Genomic DNA, 20,013 nt, shown 5'->3' with positions numbered 1-20,013 from the left:
ATATTTAACAATTTATTAAATTGTTTACTAATATTTTTTCTTGAAAATATACTTGAAGTTTATTTTTATTTGTATTATAATGATATTTTATTTTATTTTTTAAAAAGATTATTTATTTATTTATTTGACAGAGAGAGGTCACAAGTAGGCAGAGAGGCAGGCAGAGAATGAAGAGGAAGCGGGCTCTCCGCACAGAGAGCCCGATGCGGGGCTTGATCCCAGGACCCTGAGATCACGACGTCAGCAAAAGGCAGAGGCTTAACCTACTGAGCCACCAAGGCACCCCTGATACTTTATTTTTTAAAAAGCATCATTTTCACCTCTTTGTTTTGGTGTCCTTTTTCCTGCTGATTCTTTTCCACATCTATTTCCATACCTTATTGTCCAAATTGCTTGTTCAGTTAATTTTATTAATGGAATTAAAGACAGAGTAAATATACCCAGCTTATTTATATCTTTTTGAGAATGGGCTATACCGTAGTAAGCTTTCTAAATTAGGGTGGCTTACTCCTTTCAGTGCCAAAACTTACTTTTCCTTTTTTAAATGAATAATGTCTTTACTACCCTTCCTTTTGAAATTTTTTATTAAATAATTTTTCCCCTTATAAAAATAGTATTTCCAAAATGTAAATTTATTTTTACCTTTTCCTAATAACTCTAGTCTTCATTATGGACATGTTTATGTTATTGTATGCTGTTTTATTCTTTTAAAGATTTATTTGAGAGAGAGAGAAAGAGAGGTGCTTGAGAGGTAGAGTGGGGGCAGGGGCAGAGAGAGAGAATATCAAACAGACTCTCTGTTGAGCATGGGGCCTACAGCATGGGGCTCCATCTCAGGACCCTGAGATCATGACCTGAGTCAAAACCAAGAATCAGACACTTAACCAGCTGAGCCTCCCAGGTGCCCCCATTGTGTGCTATTTTAAACCCTACTATACTTTTTATGGCTTTCTTTCTCCCTTTTCTGTGGAGAATTTCAGATGTCATATATCCGTATCTGCCTCTGCTTGCCACTATTTTTCATGTCTTAAAATTTGTTGGACTGAGGGGTTCCTGGGTACCCAGGCTCAGTTGGTTAAGCATCTGATTCTTGATTTCAGCTCAGATCATGATCTCAGAATCCTGTGATTGAGCCTCACATTGGGCTCCATACTCATGAGGGAGCCTGCTTGAGATTATCTCTCTTTCTCCCCGGACCCCCTGTTAGCCCTCCCCCCAGGAACCCTGCTCTTGTGCAGGAATGTGTATGTACATGCACACTGTCTCTAAAATAAGTAAATCTTTAAAAAAAATTCTGTTGGACTGAGAAACCATACCAAATGGCTGGAATTATGTTTAAAATGAAAAACAAAACAAAACAAAACGGTTTTTGACTCAGGGCTTGAAGAACTTATGTTTATAAACATGCTCCAAATGATATAAAACTTCTGTATAAAAGTATATTCTTGGGCTCTGGAGTGGCTCAGTCGGTTAAGCTTCAAACTCTTGATCTCAGCTCAGCTCATGGTCTCAGGATCATGAGATCTGGCTCTGTGTTGGGCTCTGTGCTGGACATGGAACCTGCTTAAGATTCGCTCTCTCCATCTCCCTTTGCCCCTACCCCTGTCTTTCCTCCTCACCCTCAAAAAGAATAAAAGGTATATTCCTATGCGTCCTTTTTTTGTTCTTTTTTTTTTTTTTTTAAAGATTTTATTTATTTGTTTATTTGTTTGAGAGAGAGAGAGTGAGCATGAGTGGCAGGGAGAGAGGGGCTAAGGGAGAGGGAGAAGCAGATTCTCTGCTGAGCAGGGAGCCTGATGGGGCTCAATCCTGGGACCCCAGGATCATGACCTAACCTGAAGGCAGATGCTTAACTGAATGAGCCACCTAGACGTCCCTCTTTTTTTGATTACTCTTAAAATTATTTTTGTTTCCTGGGATTCTAGGTAGTTGCGGTAGATGCCTAACTGAGATACGGGACTAAAATTGTGTACTGCATCATTCTGAGACCAAATTTTTGTATACAGGGATTAAAGTAGAACCAAAAATATAAGAATTATAGTGATATCTAGGTTGGACAATGGAAAGGCATACTCCTTTGACCCTGTTTGGTCTGATCCAGTTCTTGATTTAGCATTTGAACCAGTTGTCCACTGTTGCAATAGGTAACAAGGTAAAAATGTGCTGATTACCAACCATTTTTATAGTAATTAGTAATACTGGTTATATTTGTAGTGTGTCACACCTAAGTTTATACATCTTGCTGAATTCACTCCTTGCTGAATTGTTCTCAGGTTAGATACATTATTGGATAGTAACAAAGCTCTTTCAAAAAATTACGCATAGAAAAATATCTCAGTACTCTAGATCAACAACTGTTAAGTGAAAGGAGAGATTGACGCACAGTGGGGTTAAAATGTCTATTGCCCTTGTAGTCAGAGACTTAAGTCATTTAGGAGATCATTACCTTTTTTTTTTCCCTAGCTTTGTTGAAGGTATAACCAACAAAATTGTAAGATTTTTAAAGTGTACATCATTATGATTTGATAGACATATACACTGTGAAAGAATTCCTTTCATTTAGTTAGTAAACACATCCATCACTATCACCTTACATGTTTATCTTTTTTGGTTGGGGTGTGAGAACATTTAAGTTGGAGACTGTTACATTTAAAGGTGAGGAAATATGACAGAACCCACTTGATTCACATGGCAAGTCAGTGAAGAAAGAAGGAGTAAGAATAGTTTATAACCCTACCATAACTTCTAATTTGGATACCCTTTCTGTTTCTATAAAGATTAATTTTGATATTTGATACTAGTTTTTGTTACTTAGTGACTTGTACAACTTAAAGTTGCTCCATAACTGTTTGCTGAGTGGTTTGAGTGAATGTTATTTCTGATGTTTTCAGAAATAGCTTTTTAGGGACACCTGAGTGGCTCTGCCTGCTGCTCTCCCTGCTTGTGCGCGTGCTCTCTCTCTCTGACAAATAAAAAAAAAAAAAAAAAGAAAGAAATAGCTTTTTATTATAATATCTTTATGAGTCCATATTTGTCTAGACTGAAGCAGAAGTCAGGGGGACTTCTGCCCCTTTTCCTTGTCCATCAGTTTTTGGGAGTTTGTTTTTTGTTTTGTTCCCATAGTTATTATTAGATGAGTATTATAATTTTTCTGGCCCGCTCTACGTTCCTCTCATTAACCGTTAGTGCTGGGTACGTTGGTACTGAATTGCCCTCCTTTCCAGTAGAAGACCTATTAAGCTACCACAGAGCAGCACTAGGATGATTTGCCCTTGTGCCATTTAAGTTACCATAAACTTCCCATAATTGTTGCAATATCTGAGCAGGAAAATAGTTACTTCCTATACAGGAGGATCCAGTGACTAGATGAGATTGTTAAAAAAAAAAAAAAAAAGGACTTCAAAATTGTTGTGTGTTCTTAGGTTGCTTGTTAGTCACATTTGAAACATGATTTTTTCTTAATTTTTTGGGCGAAGTTTTGACTTCGTAAAGGGCACAGCCCATATGTTAATTAATATTTTAGTTCTAATTCCTGGCAAAATAAGTGCTCATTTAGTGGATTGTTTTGACCTACTGAGATTCTATAAAGTATTAATAATGATTTTTAAATGAGTAAAAAAGGATACATTTCTCTAATATTGCTGTCTTTTACAATTCGTTTTTGGTTTGGGGAGCATTATGGATTTCTGCTTTTCTTTTTTTTTAAGATTTTATTTATTTATGACGGAGAGATTACAAGTAGGCAGAGAGGCAGGCGTAGAGGGCGGAGGTGGGTGGGGGGCGGGAGCAGGCACCCCACTGAGCAGAGAGCCCCATGCGGGGCTCGATCCCAGGACCCTGAGATCATAACCCGAGCTGAAGGCAGAAGTTTAACCCACTGAGCCACCCAGGTGCCCCAATTTCTGCTTTTCTTCAGCCACTCCTTAAACACCTCCTTAGGACTATTTTCCTGGCCCATTCCACCTAAGTGTTTATTTTGGCAACAGGCCAGTGGTCTAAGACAGGCTCTTGAAGATGTTTTCAAAATCCAGCAATATGGGTATAGGCACACATACACATATTTTTAAACAATGTATTCATTTTAATAGGGCTGTCCTGTTGTCTCAGGATTATTGAAGATTTATTTCCTATGGTTCTCAGAACAGTGTATTAGATGAGCTTTGTAAATGTTGAACTTACAAGTTTACTCATAACTTTTTCTTTCTTTTCTTTGATTATAATGCCGATTTTAAGTATTTAATTTCATTTCAGGTACAAAAACCAAAGCTAGAAAAGTAATTTGTTTCCTTTTAAAACGATATTTTCAGTTAATAAAAATTTTAGCTATAAGATAGAAGATTGAATAATTAATAATCAGTCAATAAAGTTTTATTGAGTTTCATTGAGAGTACCTAACTATGCTTAATACTAAGTTTATTAAAGAAATATGCAATTCATGGCATGAAGAAATTTAGGATCTGATTGAGTAAATGGTAACATGTACACATATATACTCTATATACTATTTATTCTGTATATTGCCTATATAGTACTATATATGTATATCCATGTTAATATTGTATTTGTTACATGGTACATAATATGGTATTATATATACGCTGTTACATATTTTTATATGTGACAATTTTTTCGATTTATTTAAAATGTTTTAACGTTCATTTAAAAAAACTTATAGATTGATACTTGCCATCAGCTAATGTTGAGTGTAGTCAATATTTCAATAAAATAGTTGTCATTTGCCTATTTTTCTCATACCAGTTATCTGTGTCTCTTTTTTCTCTTCAGGCAGAAGAAATGCATGAGTAAATTATTAGAATACAGTGCTGATGTCAACATTTGCAATAATGAAGGCCTTACAGCAGTAAGTGCTAAGAATTCTGTGTGAGTTTTAAAATACTTTTTTGAAAATCATATTGAAGGTGATAGTAATGCAAAGTGCAGGGCAAGTGTTTCTGCAGGTTACTTCTTTGTGTAGTTAAGAAGATGCAGAAAGGTCTAGTTCTAGTTCTGTACTGTGTTTATTAAGAGAAGTTATGGGTTCACTTATGCTTCTCCTTTCTGCTTTTTGTTTGTGACCTTTCATTTATTTTGAAGGCTTATTCCTCTAGCTTTGTCATTGACTTTCAGGGGATGTTTTAGGAGCATGTCTGCTGTGTTATGAGATCATTATAGCAGAGCTATTTTTTATTATATCCTTTAAAATTATTTTAATATGTACATTTCAGAAAAATTGAATGGCTAGGCGGAAAGGAAAAAAGGGAATGGAATGATCACTCACTGTATCCTCTGCGCTCAGAGATAATCACTGTTAGTGTCTGGTCTGTATCCTGCAGACGTGTTGGATCTTACCTGAACTCGGATTTTTATCCATTTTGCTATGTCGCTTTCTTTTCAAAAATAAGTTAATATATTTTTGATCCATATTGATGTTATTTGAAGGTAGTGTGGCATATTTCTGAAAAGGTTGTTGAAATCCAAAGATTTTTTAAAATTTATTTTTATTTTAATTCCGATATAGTGAATATACGGTGTTACATTAGTTTCAGATGTACAGTATATGATTCAACAGTTCTGTACATGAAATCTAAAAATTTTAATCATTGTCCTTATTTAATGGAAGATTATTCACCTTAGAAGTAGAGATAAAATAGAATTATGTGATTATGGAGAAATTATTTAGAAGTTGGGACAGAAGATGTTAAATTTTATATATTAAATTTTACCTTCCCATATGTGAAATTATGCATGTATGAATTAAGTGGATGGTGAGAATCCTTTCACAATGTCTGTCAAATCAATGTTGTATACTTTAAATATCCTACAGTTTTGTCAGTTATACCTGAATAAAGCTGAAAAAATTTATTAAAATTTTTAATCCTAATTCCAGTATAGTTAACATACAGTGTTTTATTAGTTTCAAGCGTACACTATAGTGATTCAACGATTCTATAAATTGTTCAGTATTCATCATGATAAGTATGCTCTTAATCCCCTACACCTATTTCACCCATCCCCCAGCCGCCTTCCCTCTGATAACTGTTAGTTTGTTCTCTCTAGTTAAGAGTCTGTTTCTTGGTTTGAAAAATTTTTTTTTTTACCTTTCTTGGTAGTATTTGTAGATTCTGAATCTTTTAACTTGTGGATGAAGAATATTATTTACATACCATGCCAGTTTTTAAGACTTTCTGACTAAAAAATTTTTTGAAGGTGGGGGTGCTGAGCATTAAAAAACAGCTTCCCTAAGATTTGCTTTATTCTGTGTGAATGACTTATTAAAGATAAAGAATAAGCTCAATCATGATTATTATATGGAATCTACAATTCCTGTGATAATCTAGATTTTGTTTATATATATGTATATTATATATACACACATATATATATTTTTCAAGATTTTATTTATATATTTGAGACAGTGAGAGAGAGCATGAGCCAGGGTGCAGAGAGAGGGAGAAGCAGACTCCCTGCTGAGCAGGGAGTTTCACTCGGGGCTCGATCCCAATACCTTGGGATCATGACCTGAGCCGAAAGCAGTTGCTTAACCAACTAAGCCACCCAAGCTCCCCAGTTTTGTCCTATATGTATATATTTTTAAAGACTTTACTTATTTGACACAGAGAGAGAACACAATCAGGGGGAGCAGCAGGCAAAGGGAGAAGGAGAGGCAGGCTTCCTGCCAAGCAGGAAGCCTGATGCAGGGCTCAATCCCAGGACCCTGAGATGCTTAACCGACTGAGCCACCCAGGCGCCCGATTTTGTCCTGTATTAACAGCATACTGTTGTCTACTCTATAAAGAAATACTGTGGAATGAATATCTGCAAGATTCCCAGTGATGCTCTACTACTGATGATTATAAAACTGTGCAACTGACAGACCCTATCTTTTGGACACTATCTAGTGTAGGCAAGATAAGATGTTCAGTATTAACACAAATTTTTACTGCTGATTATTCCCGTTTACTCCTGAACTTTGGGGGAAGTAGAGAAAAATTTTAAAAATAAAATTTTTACCTAAAATGTTATTAATACATCTATTTAAAGAGTCAGATGATTCTACAAAACTTATTATAGAAAAGTAGTCTTTGCACTCTTTCTGCTTGACCAACCTTGGTGTTTTTCTCCTATGGCCTGAATGGTATAATGTGCCTCCTCCTCTTAGAAACCATTCTGGCAACCAACATGATTCTGCCTAGTCCCAGACCACCATGATGGAATTAATTCAACAGCTGGGCCATTGACCCCATCCGCTGAAGGAAGCTGGGATGGTGAAAATGTGTTGCTGCAGAACTGAATAGTTGTCACCAAACATGTGGGACAATAAAGCCAATGGCTCCTGAGTTGGGAAGAAACCTTCATTGAGGAGCCAAGAGTCCCAGGATTTTTCTTACGAAAAGAGAGAACTGTTTACTGCATGCTTTCTAGGCTTTCTAGGAATTTCTTGTATACCTACTATGTGCTAGGCACTTTGCTGTTGTGGGATAGAGCCATGAATATGGTCCTTGTTGTGCCCAAACTTAAAAGGAAGACAGGACAGGAAAGTTTTTTTTTTTTTTTCTTCCAAGTCTTTATTAAAGTTCAAGTTAGTTAACATTTAGTGCATTATTGGTTTCAGGAGTAGAATTTAGTGATTCATCACTTACATAAAACATCCAGTGTTTATCACAAGTACCCTCCTTAAAGCCCATCACCCATTTAGCATCTCCCCCCACTCACCCCCCTAATTTGTTCTCTGTAGTTAAGAGTCTTTTCTATTTGCCTCCCTCCATGTTTTTATCTTACTTTTCCTTACAGGAAGATTGGAAGGTTAACAGGCAGTGGTAACATGGTGTAATGAATGTCAATATAGGAGAAGGAGAGTCTGTGAAAGTCTAGCAGGGGACCCATCCTCACCTAGGGCATTAGAAGAAGTATCCCAGGGACATAGCACATGAGCTGAGGCCAGAAGGACAAATGGAAGTTAGACTGGTGGGGCGCCTGGGTGGCTCAGTGGGTTAAAGCCTCTGCCTTTGGCTCAGGTCATGATCCCAGGGTCCTAGGATCAAGCCCCACATCTGGCTCTCTGCTCAGTGAGGAGCCTGCTTCCCTTCCTCTCTCTGCCTGCTTGTGATCCCTGTCTATCAAATAAATTAAAAAAAAAAAAGGAAGTTAGACTGGTGAAAGTGGTGGTTGTGGGGTTGGAAATAGTTTTGGCTTTACGGAATAGATGTGTGAAGGCTTGGAGGTGAAAGAGAGCATTTAACTGGTATTCAGGTACCCCGGGGGTTCATGGAGACTTCCCAAAGGTCTTTGGCATGGATAGTTATGGGGATCACTTTCCAGATCTTTAGCTTCTGGATGTGCATCTTTTCTTCAAAATGATTCCTGTGGTAGAGAGCCTGCCCTTCCCACCTTCACCTTCAAAATCACTCTCCTCCCACTTTTTTTTTTCTTAAAGATTTTTTTTATTTGATAGGGAGAGAGAGAGTGAGAAAGCACAAGCAGGGGGAGTGGCAGAAGGAGAGGGAGAAGCAGGCTCTCCTTTGGTCAGGGAGTCTGATGTGGTGCTCAATCCCAGGACCCTGGGATTACAACCTGAGCCAAAGGCAGACGCTTAACCAACTGAACCACCCAGGTGCCTTCTCCTACTACTTTTTGAATGAAATACATTTTATGCTCACCCATCCTGAGTATTACTAAGTAAAGGATGGCCTGGAGATAGTGACAAGCAGAAGAACAATTCAAAGTATTGGTGTCTGCAAAGGTTGTCATTTAGCACCATAAACCACAAAATCATGGTAGGATTTCATAGACTTTTCCCTGTCTTATACATATTGCTCTCAAGGGTGAGATAATTAGACTTAAATTGGTTTGTTCTGAACTTAGCAAAATTATAAAAGTGAAGCAATAGGAATGATGGAATGTTTGATGATGCTGCCTATATCATTCCCGAATGACTGTTCAGAGAATTCATTGCCTCTAACAGAGATATGTGAGAACAAAGAAAAAGAACATCAGGGGCACCTGGGTGGCTCAGTGGGTTGGGCCGCTGCCTTCAGCTCAGGTCATGATCTCAGGATCCTGGGATCGAGTCCCGCATCGGGCTCTCTGCTTGGCAGGGAGCCTGCTTCCCTCTCTCTCTCTCTCTGCCTGCCTCTCCGTCTACTTGTGATCTCTCTCTGTCAAATAAATAAATAAAATATTAAAAAAATAAAAAGAAAGAAAAAGAGCATCAGTAATAAATACCGAAGGCAATGTTGATTTACTTTATGCAGGTATAAAATCAGGGTGAGACGTGTGTCTTACCTATCCATCTCAGGACAAGGGAGAAAATAGGCAGTGACTGCTAATGGTACTGGGTTTCTCTTTGGGGAAATGAAAATGTTTTAAAATTGATTGTGGTGATAATTGCACAACTGTAACTATACCAAAAACCCTAAGGTGTATACTTCAAATAGATGGATAGTATGGCATTTGAATTGTATGACATTATACCTTAAATAAATATACATCTATATGGTGATCCACACCCCCCCGGAAAAGAAAATATTCTCTTGACTTTCTTCCCCAGCCTCCGTATACTTCTAACTCTGTAGTTAGTGCTTCTCAACTATTTTAATAGATATAAAAATTTTGTTTCCTCACCTCTAAATAACATGCTACTATTGCTCTTTTTTTGATTTTTTAGTTTTAGGCATCATCAATTGACTTTATGGAAGATAAGGCTATTTGCTCTCTTTTTCAGCCCCACCTCCAGGTACAAGCACATTTCTCTCACACCTTTTCTTTCTTTCTTTTTTTTTGTAACATTTTATTTATTTATTTGACAGACAGAGATCACAAGTGGGCAGAGCAGCAGGTGGTGGGGGGTGGGGGTAGGGGGGTGAGCCAGGCTCCCTGCTGAGCAGAGAGCCCAATGTGGGGCTCTATCCCAGGACCCTGAGATCATGACCTGAGCCGAAGGCAGAGGCTTTAACCCACTGAGCCACCCAGGCACCCCACACCTTTTCAATATAGTTGTGATTTTAATTAGATCATTTTTTTCAGTATTTTGATTTTTTAAAATTATATACATACCATTCATATTTAGGCCAAATAGTTTGCTATAGTTATTTTTATTACATACCATTTTGATCTTCATAGAGTTAATAATTGCATTCTAAAAATATTGAGATAATTGTACATTCATATATACCTGTAAGAAATAATACAGAGGAATATCCTCTATATATTGCCCAGTTTCCTTCAGTGGTAACATTTTACAAAATGGTAGTACAGTTATCATCACTAGGATGTTTATATTGATAAAATTTTTCTTGTTGCTATTGCCCCATTTTTACTTATTTATTTGTACCCAGTTTTATCAGTGTGCGTGTGTATGTATAGTAAGTTCTATACATTTTTATTACCTGTGTAGGTCCATGTGTCCATTACTATAGTCAATATTCTGAACATTTCCAAGTCTACAAAGATGTTTTATGTTGTTCTTTTGTAACTACACCTTTCCTCCCCTTCATCCCATGACTGACCCTTGGCAACCACTAATCTGTTCTCCATTTCTAAAATTAGGTCTTTCTGAGAATGATACATAATTGGAATCATATTGTATGGAACCTTTTATGATTGGCTTTTGTAAGTTCATCATATTCTGTGGAGATTGACCTAGGTTGTTGTATTTATCAGTAGTTTGTTCCTTTATGTTGCTGACTGGTATTCCTTGGTGTAGATGTACCATTGTTTGTTCAATCATATGCCTGTTGAAGGACATCTGGATCATTTCCTGTTTGGGGCTATCTTGAATAAAGCTGCTATAAACATAAACATTAATGTACAGGTTTTTGTGTGGACATAAAACTTCTCATTTCTCTAGAATAAATGTCCAAGAATGCAATTGCTGGGTTGTATGGTAGTTTCATGTTTAGTTTTTTTTTTTTTTTTAAGATCATTTATTCATTTATTTGATAGAAATCACAAGTAGGCAGAGAGGTAGGCAGAGAGAGAGAGGGGGAAGCTGGCTCCCTGCCAAGCAGAGAGCCCGATGTGGGGCTCCATCCCAGGACCCCAGGATCATGATCTGAGCTGAAGGCAGAGGCTTTAACCCACTGAGCCACCCAGGCGCCCCTCATGTTTAGTTTTAAAATGCACTGCCTAACTTTTCCAGAGTGCCTGGAACATTTTGTACCCTCAGCGGCAATACATGAATCATCTAGTTTTTCAGCATCCTCACCAACATTTGATGTTCTCACTGTTTTTAATTATAGCCGTAATAATACATGTATAGTTGCTAACTCATTGTGGTTTTAATTTGCATTTGCCCAATTGACATCTTTTCATGTGTTTTTTTGCTATCTGTATATCTTTTTTCTTCTTTTTTAAAGTTTTTATTTAAATTTCAGTTAATCTACAGTGTTATATTAGTTTTAGGTGTACAATATAGTAATTCAGTGCTCATTACAAGTGCACTCCTTAATCTCCATCACCTGTTTAACTCATACCCTTACCCACCTCCCCTCTGGTAACTGTCAGTTTGTTTCTGAGTCTGTTTTTTGGTTTGCCTCTCCCCTCTCCCTCCTCACTTTCCCCTTCCCCCCTGTCCCTTCTCCCTCCCCCCCTTTTTTTTTTGTTTCTTAAATTCCACATGTAAGTGAAATCATACGATACTTGTCTTTCTCTGAATGATTTATTTCACTTAGCATTGTATTCTCTAGTTCCATCTATGTCATTGCATATGGCAAGATTTCATTCTTCTTTCTGGCTAAATAATATTCTCTCGTGTATATATATCACATCTTTATCCATTCATCAGTTGATGGACACTTAGGCTGTTTCCATAGTTTGGCTGTTGTAGATAATGCTGCTATAAATATTGTGGAGCATGTATCCCTTTGAATTAATATTTTTGTATCCTTCAAGTAATTTTGCTGTCTCTATATCTTTCTGTGTGAAATGTTGTCGATTCATGTCGTTTGCCCATTTTTAAATTGGATTACTTTTAAACCTTGAGCTGTGAGAGTGCTTTATATACGAAGATACTGGTCCTTTATCAGGTATGTGATGTGCAAATATTTTCTCCTAATCTCTAGTTTGCCGTTTTAATTCTTTAAAAAAAAGATTTTATTTATTTATTTGAGATAGAATGAGAGAAAGAGAGAGAGCGCGAGTGCAGACGCTTTACCAACTGAGCCACCCAAGCGTCCCTTTTTTTGTGCTCATCAAGTCCAATTACTTGAGCACTGTTTGTTGAAAAACTATTCTGCCTGCATGAATTTCATTTTGCATCTTTCTCAAAATCTATGGGACATATTTATATAGACTTTTTTCTGGGTTTCGTGGATCTATGTGGTTGTCCCTTTGCCAATACCACACTGTCTTGATTACTATAGATAGATACTAAATAGTAAGCCTTAATATCTGGTTGAGTAACGCCTCCCATTTTATTTTTCTATGTTAGGATTGTGTTAGTTATTCTGGTCTCTTTGCCAGAAATTTATAGATAGAATAAAGGTATTTATAGAATAAGCTTGACTATGACAAAAAAAACCTTGCTGGGATATTTACTGAGATTATATTAAATGTATAGATCTGTTTGAGAATTGTTATCTTTATCGTAAACACAGTATGTTTCCTCATTTATTTAGGTCTGTGATTTCTTTTTGTAAATGAAATTTTACCTCTTGTACTGTTCACCATACAGATCTTGTGTATGTTTTAAGTATATATGTGTAGCTAAGTTTCATTTTCTTTCGAGCAATACTAAATGGTATTGTTTTGAATATCAGTTTCTGCATGTTCACTGATAGTATGTAGAAGTGCAATTCCTTTTTTGTGTGTTGATATTGTATTCTTGTGACCTTGCTGAACTCACTTATTAGTTCTAGGAGTTTTTGGTAGATTCCTTGGGGTTTTCTATGTAGATGGTCATGTCATCTGCAGTTAGAGACAATTTTATCTTTTCCTTTCCAATCTCTCTGTCTTTGTTTTTTGTCTTATTGCAGCTTAAGATTAAAAAAAAAAAACACACTTTTCTGAGTACTTATTAATTCGTTGTGAAGCTTTCCCTGTTTTGTAAATATCCACATGATAAGTATTCAGTGTCTTTCATCTTCTTGATTAACTTTAAAGGAGTCTTTTATGGAGACTTCTGTCCTCTCTAAGCTGGTTTGGGAGATTTCTAGGCTTCCTTCACAGTTGTTTGGAATGTCTCTTCACCATCATTCTGGAGATTCCTTTTGCCTTTCTCTTGTTTCAGGTTCTTTTTTATATGGATTCTCTGTCTTTGCAGATAACTATTCTGTCACTTTGCTGAAGCACATTTTCTAGTAGTTAACTGAGAGTTAATGGAAAATAAATTTGTTGATACTTTGCATTACTTTAATTTTGAGTCTGATTAATATTAATCATTAATAATTAGTAATTGAGCTGGCAATAAAATTCTGGGCTGGACATTGTTTTCCCTTAGAATTTTGAAGGCATTGCTTCATTGTCTTCTAGCTTTCAGTTTTGAAGTTTGGTGCTATTTGCTGTTTTGTTTTTTTTTTTTAAGATTTATGAGAGAAAGGGAGTGTTTGCATGGGGTGGGGGAAGGGCAGAGGAGTAGGGGGAGAGAGTCTTTTTTTTAAAAGATTTTATTTATTTGACAGAGAGGGAGAGAGCATTAGCGGGGGAGGGAGGGCAGCAGGCAGAGGGAGAGGGGGAAGCAGGGTCCTAGATGAGCAGGGAGCCCAATGCAGGGCTCCATCCGAGGACCCTTGGAGTTATGACCTGGGCCACACAGGCGCCTGAAGGAGAGAGAGTCTTAAACGGACTCCTCACTGAGCACAGAGAGTGATGTGGGGCTGGATCTCTCAACTCTGAGATCAGGACCCAAGCCAAAACCAAGAGTCAGACGTTTAACCGACTGTACCACCCAGGCACCCCACCATTTAAATTCTTGACTCTAGAAACTTACTGAACCTACTTTGTCTTTAGAGTTCTAGAATTTCAGGATTATAGGTCTGGGTTTGGTTTAATTATATCCGTTTGGCTGGGTAATACTGAGGCATTATCATCCTGGAAACTCATGTAATGGGAATTCAGGAAAAATTTTCATAAAATACTTTGATAATTTCACACCTCTATTTTCCCTGTTCTCTCCTTTTTGGGTTCCTGTTATTTGAATATTGGACCTCTTTGGCTAACCTTTGAATTTTCTTACCTTTTCTCTTGTTTCTCTACTTTTGTCTTTTTGTGCTTCTTGGGAGGCTTCCTCCATGTTATCTTCTAAGTCTTTTGAGTTTGCATGTCTCTATCACAGTATTAATTTCCAGAAGTTTGTTTTTCATTGTCCTTTAAAAAAATATCCTGTTCTTGTTTGAAGGATGCAGTCCGTATGTTTTCTTTCTGAGAGTATTAAATACAGCTTTTTTTTTTTTTTTAAAGATTTTATTTATTTATTTGACAGAGACAAAGCAAGAGGGAAGGTAGTAGGAAGGGAGAAACAGGCTTCCAGCTGAGGAGGGAGCCCAATGTGGAGCTTGATCCAAGGACCCTGGGATCATGACCAGAGCCTAAGGCAGATGCTTAATGACTAAGCCACCCAGGCACCCCTAGCTTTTTTTTTTTTTGAAGGTTTTTTTTTTTTTTTTTAATATTCATGGCTCCTTCTATGCTCTTTTTTTTTTTTTTTGTTTTTTTTTTTTTTTTTTTTTTTAATATTCATGGTTCCTTCTATGCTCTTTGTATGTTTTTGTTTGTTTTGTTTTGTTTTGTTTTTTGTATTTTTGTCTTTCAAACCCCCATTTGAATGAATGAGGTTTATTCACCATGGACCTCAGCGTAGGGTGAGCTCTTGGGCATTTGCCTTTAGGATCCTTCCTGATAGCAATTTTTTTTTTTTTTAAGATTTTATTTATTTATTTGACAGACAGAGATCACAAGTAGGCAGAGAGGCAGGCAGAGAGAAGGATGGGGAGCAGGCTCCCTGCTCTATCCCAGGACCCTGGGATCAGGACCTGAGCTGAAGGCAGAGGCTTTAACCCACTGAGCCACCCAGGCGCCCCATGATAGCAATTTCTTTAGGCATTTATTCTCAAACTGGTTAGATTCTTCAGGGTAAACTCTAACAATTGCCAGGAGGGAGTTAGCATTCTGGATATTAGGTCGAGGAGAATTCTTCGGGATTTCAGTATTCGGTATATAAACTTAACTTCGTCTCCCTTTTTCAATGTGATATTCTTGCTTCATTGTGCTTGGTGTCACCTGTGTAGAGATTGTTTTCAAGTCTCTTGGGTTCTCTTAGATTGGGAAGGGGCAGTTATTGGCCTGGAAGAGTTGGGGAGGGTTGGGGATATAAGGGTCTAAATCCATCAGTTCATCCCTACTCAAAGAGATGCAAGGTGCTTACCTCCAATTCTTGAGCCTTTTGGGATTTCAGTGATCTGAATCATCTTCCTTGGCTTTTTCTATTACTGGTTTAGGATTCAACTTTTTGTTCTGACCAATCAGAACTTGGTCAGTTCTTTTACTGACTTAACTTGCAAAACTTTTTTCTAATTTTTTAGCAAAAGCTTTTAATTTGCAAAAAGCTTAGTTAAGCTTTTAACTTGCAAAACTTGTTGCTTTTGCAAGTTAAAGCATTTAACTTGCAAAACTTTTTGCTATTATAATCTCTTTTTTCTTTATTGTAATGGGTCTGTCTTTGAAGAAAAGGTATTCTTTATTGTCATTTCAGTGGTGTTTGGAGGAGAAATAGAAGTCGATGCACGTGTTTAAGCTGCCATTTTAAAACAAGTTTCATGATATATTTTCTAACAGAAAACAATCAGTTGAAAAATGCATGGGTAGCATAGTCCAAAGTTTAACATTGATTATCTTTGAGTGGTAGAGTTTTAAGTATTTTATCCTCCCTATATATTATTATTTATGTATGATACATGAGTTACTTGGAAAATGCAAGAAGAAGAGAATATGATGTCTATTGTGTTAATTACCTCTTTACTCGTATTTGCTTCTGGGGAAGGAAAGGTATCCAGTACCTTTTCTTTAGAGACAAGCTGTGCATAGAGTCCTGGATCATCTAGGAAGCAGGGTATTTGGTGATCCTAAGTATAGGATATTTAACTGTTGTGATCCATGAAATGCTTGATTTTGAAGTACATGGTGGTGTAACCTACATGTTGATGCATGTTTTTCCCCAGATAAAAAACAGGAAAAATATAGGAAAATATATGGGCTTTTATTTTAATCTTTAGTTTGTGTATCATGCTCCCATTTGAGAAATAATGGCATTATTTATCTGCTGTTTTTATGAAAAACTCCTTGCATAAATGTTAAGTAACTAAATGCTGTACAGATACACTGGCTGGCTGTGAATGGACGGACAGAACTACTCCATGACCTTGTACAACACGTCAGTGACGTCGATGTTGAGGATGCGATGGGGCAGACAGCACTGCATGTGGCCTGCCAGAACGGTCACAAGACGGTAAATTCAGCCATGAGGACTTTCAATTGCATGTATTTGTTTTTGAAAACTTTGAATTCGTGAAAAGATTTTCACTGTGCATAACTGGGAACATGAAGCATCGCAGCAAAATCTTAAAAAACATTTTCTGCATCATATGGACTTATTAAATATATATTCTTTGTGGATAAAAGGAATAGAAAATAGTGCTTTTAAATCTGTTTAAAGTATTTGGATTTCAAATTTATTCTAATTCATAGATTTTGATAGCTGAATATACTAAAATTTTAAATGTATGTTCACATATAATTCTAAGTAATAATGTTCTTATTCTCAATCTTATTGTCACATAACTTTTTTATATTTTATTTTTTACCGTTAAGCCTCAGTTACTGGGATTAGATAGTAAGAAAGTGAGCATTGACATTGCTTAAATATTTCAGCTTGGATTATAATATTTTTCTTTTGTCTTAGAATATGATGCAAGACTAGAGTGATGGTTTTTTTTCTTCCTTACTTAGATTTCTAAAATCATGCATTTGTTTTATGTTAGTACTTTCCTGTTACTTCCATGTACAAACATTTAACTTTAAAAGTTGCTAATAGTTTTTCTTTTATTAGGAGACTGCTGTCTTATATAAAAATTGTTAGATTAAAATTTAAAATCTGCTTTGTTATAGTTTCCTATCCTAGTTACTTTTGAATTTTTTTTTTTCACATTTAACATTGTTGATAAGAGAAATTTATTTACTTGTTAACCATAACAGTAACAACAAAAACCAGCCAAAAACAAAAAATCATCACCAATAACTGCAAAGATACAAAAATTTGTATTTAATATGTATTTTTTTTAAAGATTTTATTTATTTGACAGAGAGAGGGAGAGCGCAAGCAGGTGGAGCAGCAGGCAAAGGGAGAGGGAAAAACAGGCTCTCCACTGAGCAGGGAGCACCATGCAATGTCAGGGCTTAATGTACGGCTTGAGCCTAGGACCTTGGGATCATGACCTGAGCCAAAGGCAGAGCTTAACCTACTGAGCCATCCAGGCACGCAATATGTATTGTTCGGACACACTCTCTCTGAGTCTTATCTTCCTGTTGTGAGAATTCCTACTGCAATCTTGATTTTCATTTCTGCAAATACTTTTTTCCTAATCTGGGTTTAGGATGTAAGATGCTAGATGTTTAGTTGGCTTTATGTATGATTATAATTCACAGAGTATTGCACTTCTTTAGGATAGTGAGGCCAAGAGTAACATTGTCTTATGTTTAATGTGTTGGATAAGAGGAGGGATATAGATTTTTTTTCCTTTCCTGGAATTTCTTCTGAACACTAGTTCATTTTTATTTTTATTTATTTATTTATTTATTTATTTGTCTTTCATCATCTGAAAAGTAACCCAGTGTTTTGAAGGAGTATTTCCTTCTCATTAGTTTTTACTTTCCAAGAGTCAGCACTATTAATTTAGAAAGTATTCTGTGTGAAAAAAAATTTATCTGAAATGTCTTAATCTTGAATAGCCCAGGTTTTAAACAATGGTTGCGTATTAGAGAATGAATACTGCTTGTAGTTGTTATAGGACAGAAAAGCACACACTTCAATATAAAAGAGTGGCGTGTTCGATACTAAGATTATAAACCCTGCCTGTTGCTAAAGAGCTATTGTACAAAAAGCTGGGATACAGATTAGAAGTGATCTACAAAAGCTATTTTTAGCTGCCTTGAGCCAATGAAGAAACAAGAATTACTAAGAAAACCCTATTTCAAAACATGTGCATTACAGGCTGTATTAAAAATTTAGAATTGCCTTCTGAAGTTATTGAAGAATAGTTAGTATGAGTATAATATAGTCCATATGGTTTACAACCCAAAGCAGGTGTGGTGAAGTAAGGGAGAATTCCTCATACTTAAATGCCTTTGAAGAATTATATTCTCAGAAGATTTATAAGGGGGCCTGACTTCACTGCGATGATGAGTTTCACAGAGATTTTGCAGATACAGCAGAGGAGGAAGGGTACTAAAAGCCATGTTGACTTGTGGTTGATTGTATTGGTGAGTGGCATTCCATTCTATTATAGTTGGTCAATTTTAGTTATCTGTAAGGATCGTGAACAATTAAAGAGTATGTTTAGTGTTTTATGAATCATTGTATGCATCTTTAATTCTTCCTTAAGGCAAGAAGGAATCTTGAAAAATTAGTCTTTTAGCCTCCAGGCTGAATTATACCCCTAAAAATCTTTGTTCATAGTTGTGTTAATATCACCCATGTCTTACAATTACTTCTGTATTTCTGGGACATGTTCAAATCTCAGTGGATGAGCATATGATATAAATTATTACAGGGTAGGGATTATTGATTTTTGTTAACTCTTTTATATCTTTCTATAATTTGAACACTGAGTCTAAAATGCTTTGTCAGGTATCCTGCTGACTTAACTTTAGCAGCAAGTAAAAACGGCCTTTTCATTGTCTCAAAGAAGTCAGTTCATGCATAAATTCATTAAAAGGTGTTTAAAACTTGGTTCCATGTAGATATGTAGCAGTGCATATAGGTTTCAAGGTTTATTTTTAAGCTTAAATCTTGCATATTGATTATATATGTTTTACAAAATAAAATAGGAAACTTTCAGGGGAGAAAGAAACTCCATTTAAAAAATATTTTTAAAAGAGGATTGTGTGGGTGGCAGTCAGTTAAGCATCTGACTTTAGCTCAGGTCATGATCTCATGGTCTTGGGATCAAGCCCAGCGTAGTTGGGCTCCCTGAACAGCAGGGAGTCTGCTTGTCCCTCTCCTCCCTCTGCCCCTCCCCTGCCCTTGTTCTTTCTGTCTCTCTCAAATAAATAAAAAATCTTAAAATATTTTTAAAAGGTATTAGTAGCACTTTTCAAATTAAAGAAATATGATAAATCCTCTGAAATTTACTTTCTAATCTCACTTCATAGTAAATCTCAGGACTGCTTGATAAGATTTTTGATCAACTGGCTAAGACCCCTAAAGCTTTGTAGAATTTGTAATTGAATTTTTGCTTTGATAACAAGAGTGCTTCAGATTTACATTATTTTTTTAAAGACAAAGATTTAGAAGACAAATTCCATTTTGTTGTAACTAAGAAATTGAATAATCTTTGCTGATTTCATATAGATGATCTCATATAGATTTCATATAGATGCATTGGTTTTATTAGCAGTAAACCAAGATAAAGGCTTTGTTTAAAGGAATTGGTTTGGGTAGTTGAGAATGAATTTTGACCATTTCTTGTCCTTGCAACGTAATAGCACTATGAGTTTTTTGGCTTTTGTTGGGGGTGGGGAGAGAGTTGGGAGGAGCAGAGGGAGAAGAAGAGAGAGAATCTTGAGCAGACTGTACGCCCAGTACAGAGCCCGACACTGGCTGGATCTAACAACCCTGAGATCATGACCTGAGCCAAAGTTAAGAGTTGGACCCTTAACCAGCTGGGCCACCCAGGTGCCCCAGTAGATTTTAAACTACTCTGTTCCTATTTAAAAATGATCAGATGAAAGAAATGAACTTAACAACTCCTCAGTAATTTAGTTTTTTGTAATTTTCCTTAGGTCAGCTCTTATTAGCTTTCAATA

General features: G+C 36.4%; 1 protein-coding gene across 8 annotated transcripts in view; it reads left to right on the top strand.

The window, feature by feature from the left end:
* The window catches only part of HACE1 (HECT domain and ankyrin repeat containing E3 ubiquitin protein ligase 1), a 116,516-nt gene that overhangs the window by 8,754 nt on the left and 87,749 nt on the right, over positions 1–20,013 (top strand). For 5 of the 8 annotated variants that reach the window (XR_004382750.1, XM_032858218.1, XM_032858216.1 and 2 more), the window contains exons 5-6: positions 4,786–4,861; positions 16,307–16,438. Coding sequence is in view for 7 of the 8 variants with exons in the window: in XM_032858218.1 (XP_032714109.1) it covers positions 4,786–4,861; positions 16,307–16,438 (208 nt within the window). In the remaining variant the exon portion in view is untranslated. Of the gene's footprint in view, positions 1–4,785; positions 4,862–16,306; positions 16,439–20,013 lie in introns of those variants that run through there. The other 3 variants (XM_032858217.1, XM_032858215.1, XM_032858219.1) reach the window with 2 other exon arrangements.

Source organism: Lontra canadensis, unplaced genomic scaffold, assembly GCF_010015895.1.
Source record: "Lontra canadensis isolate GAN:19392208 unplaced genomic scaffold, GSC_riverotter_1.0 scaffold14, whole genome shotgun sequence".
NCBI lineage: Eukaryota > Metazoa > Chordata > Mammalia > Carnivora > Mustelidae > Lontra > Lontra canadensis.
Note: the sequence above shows the minus strand (reverse complement) of the source record. Positions and strands in the feature narration are given on the sequence as shown.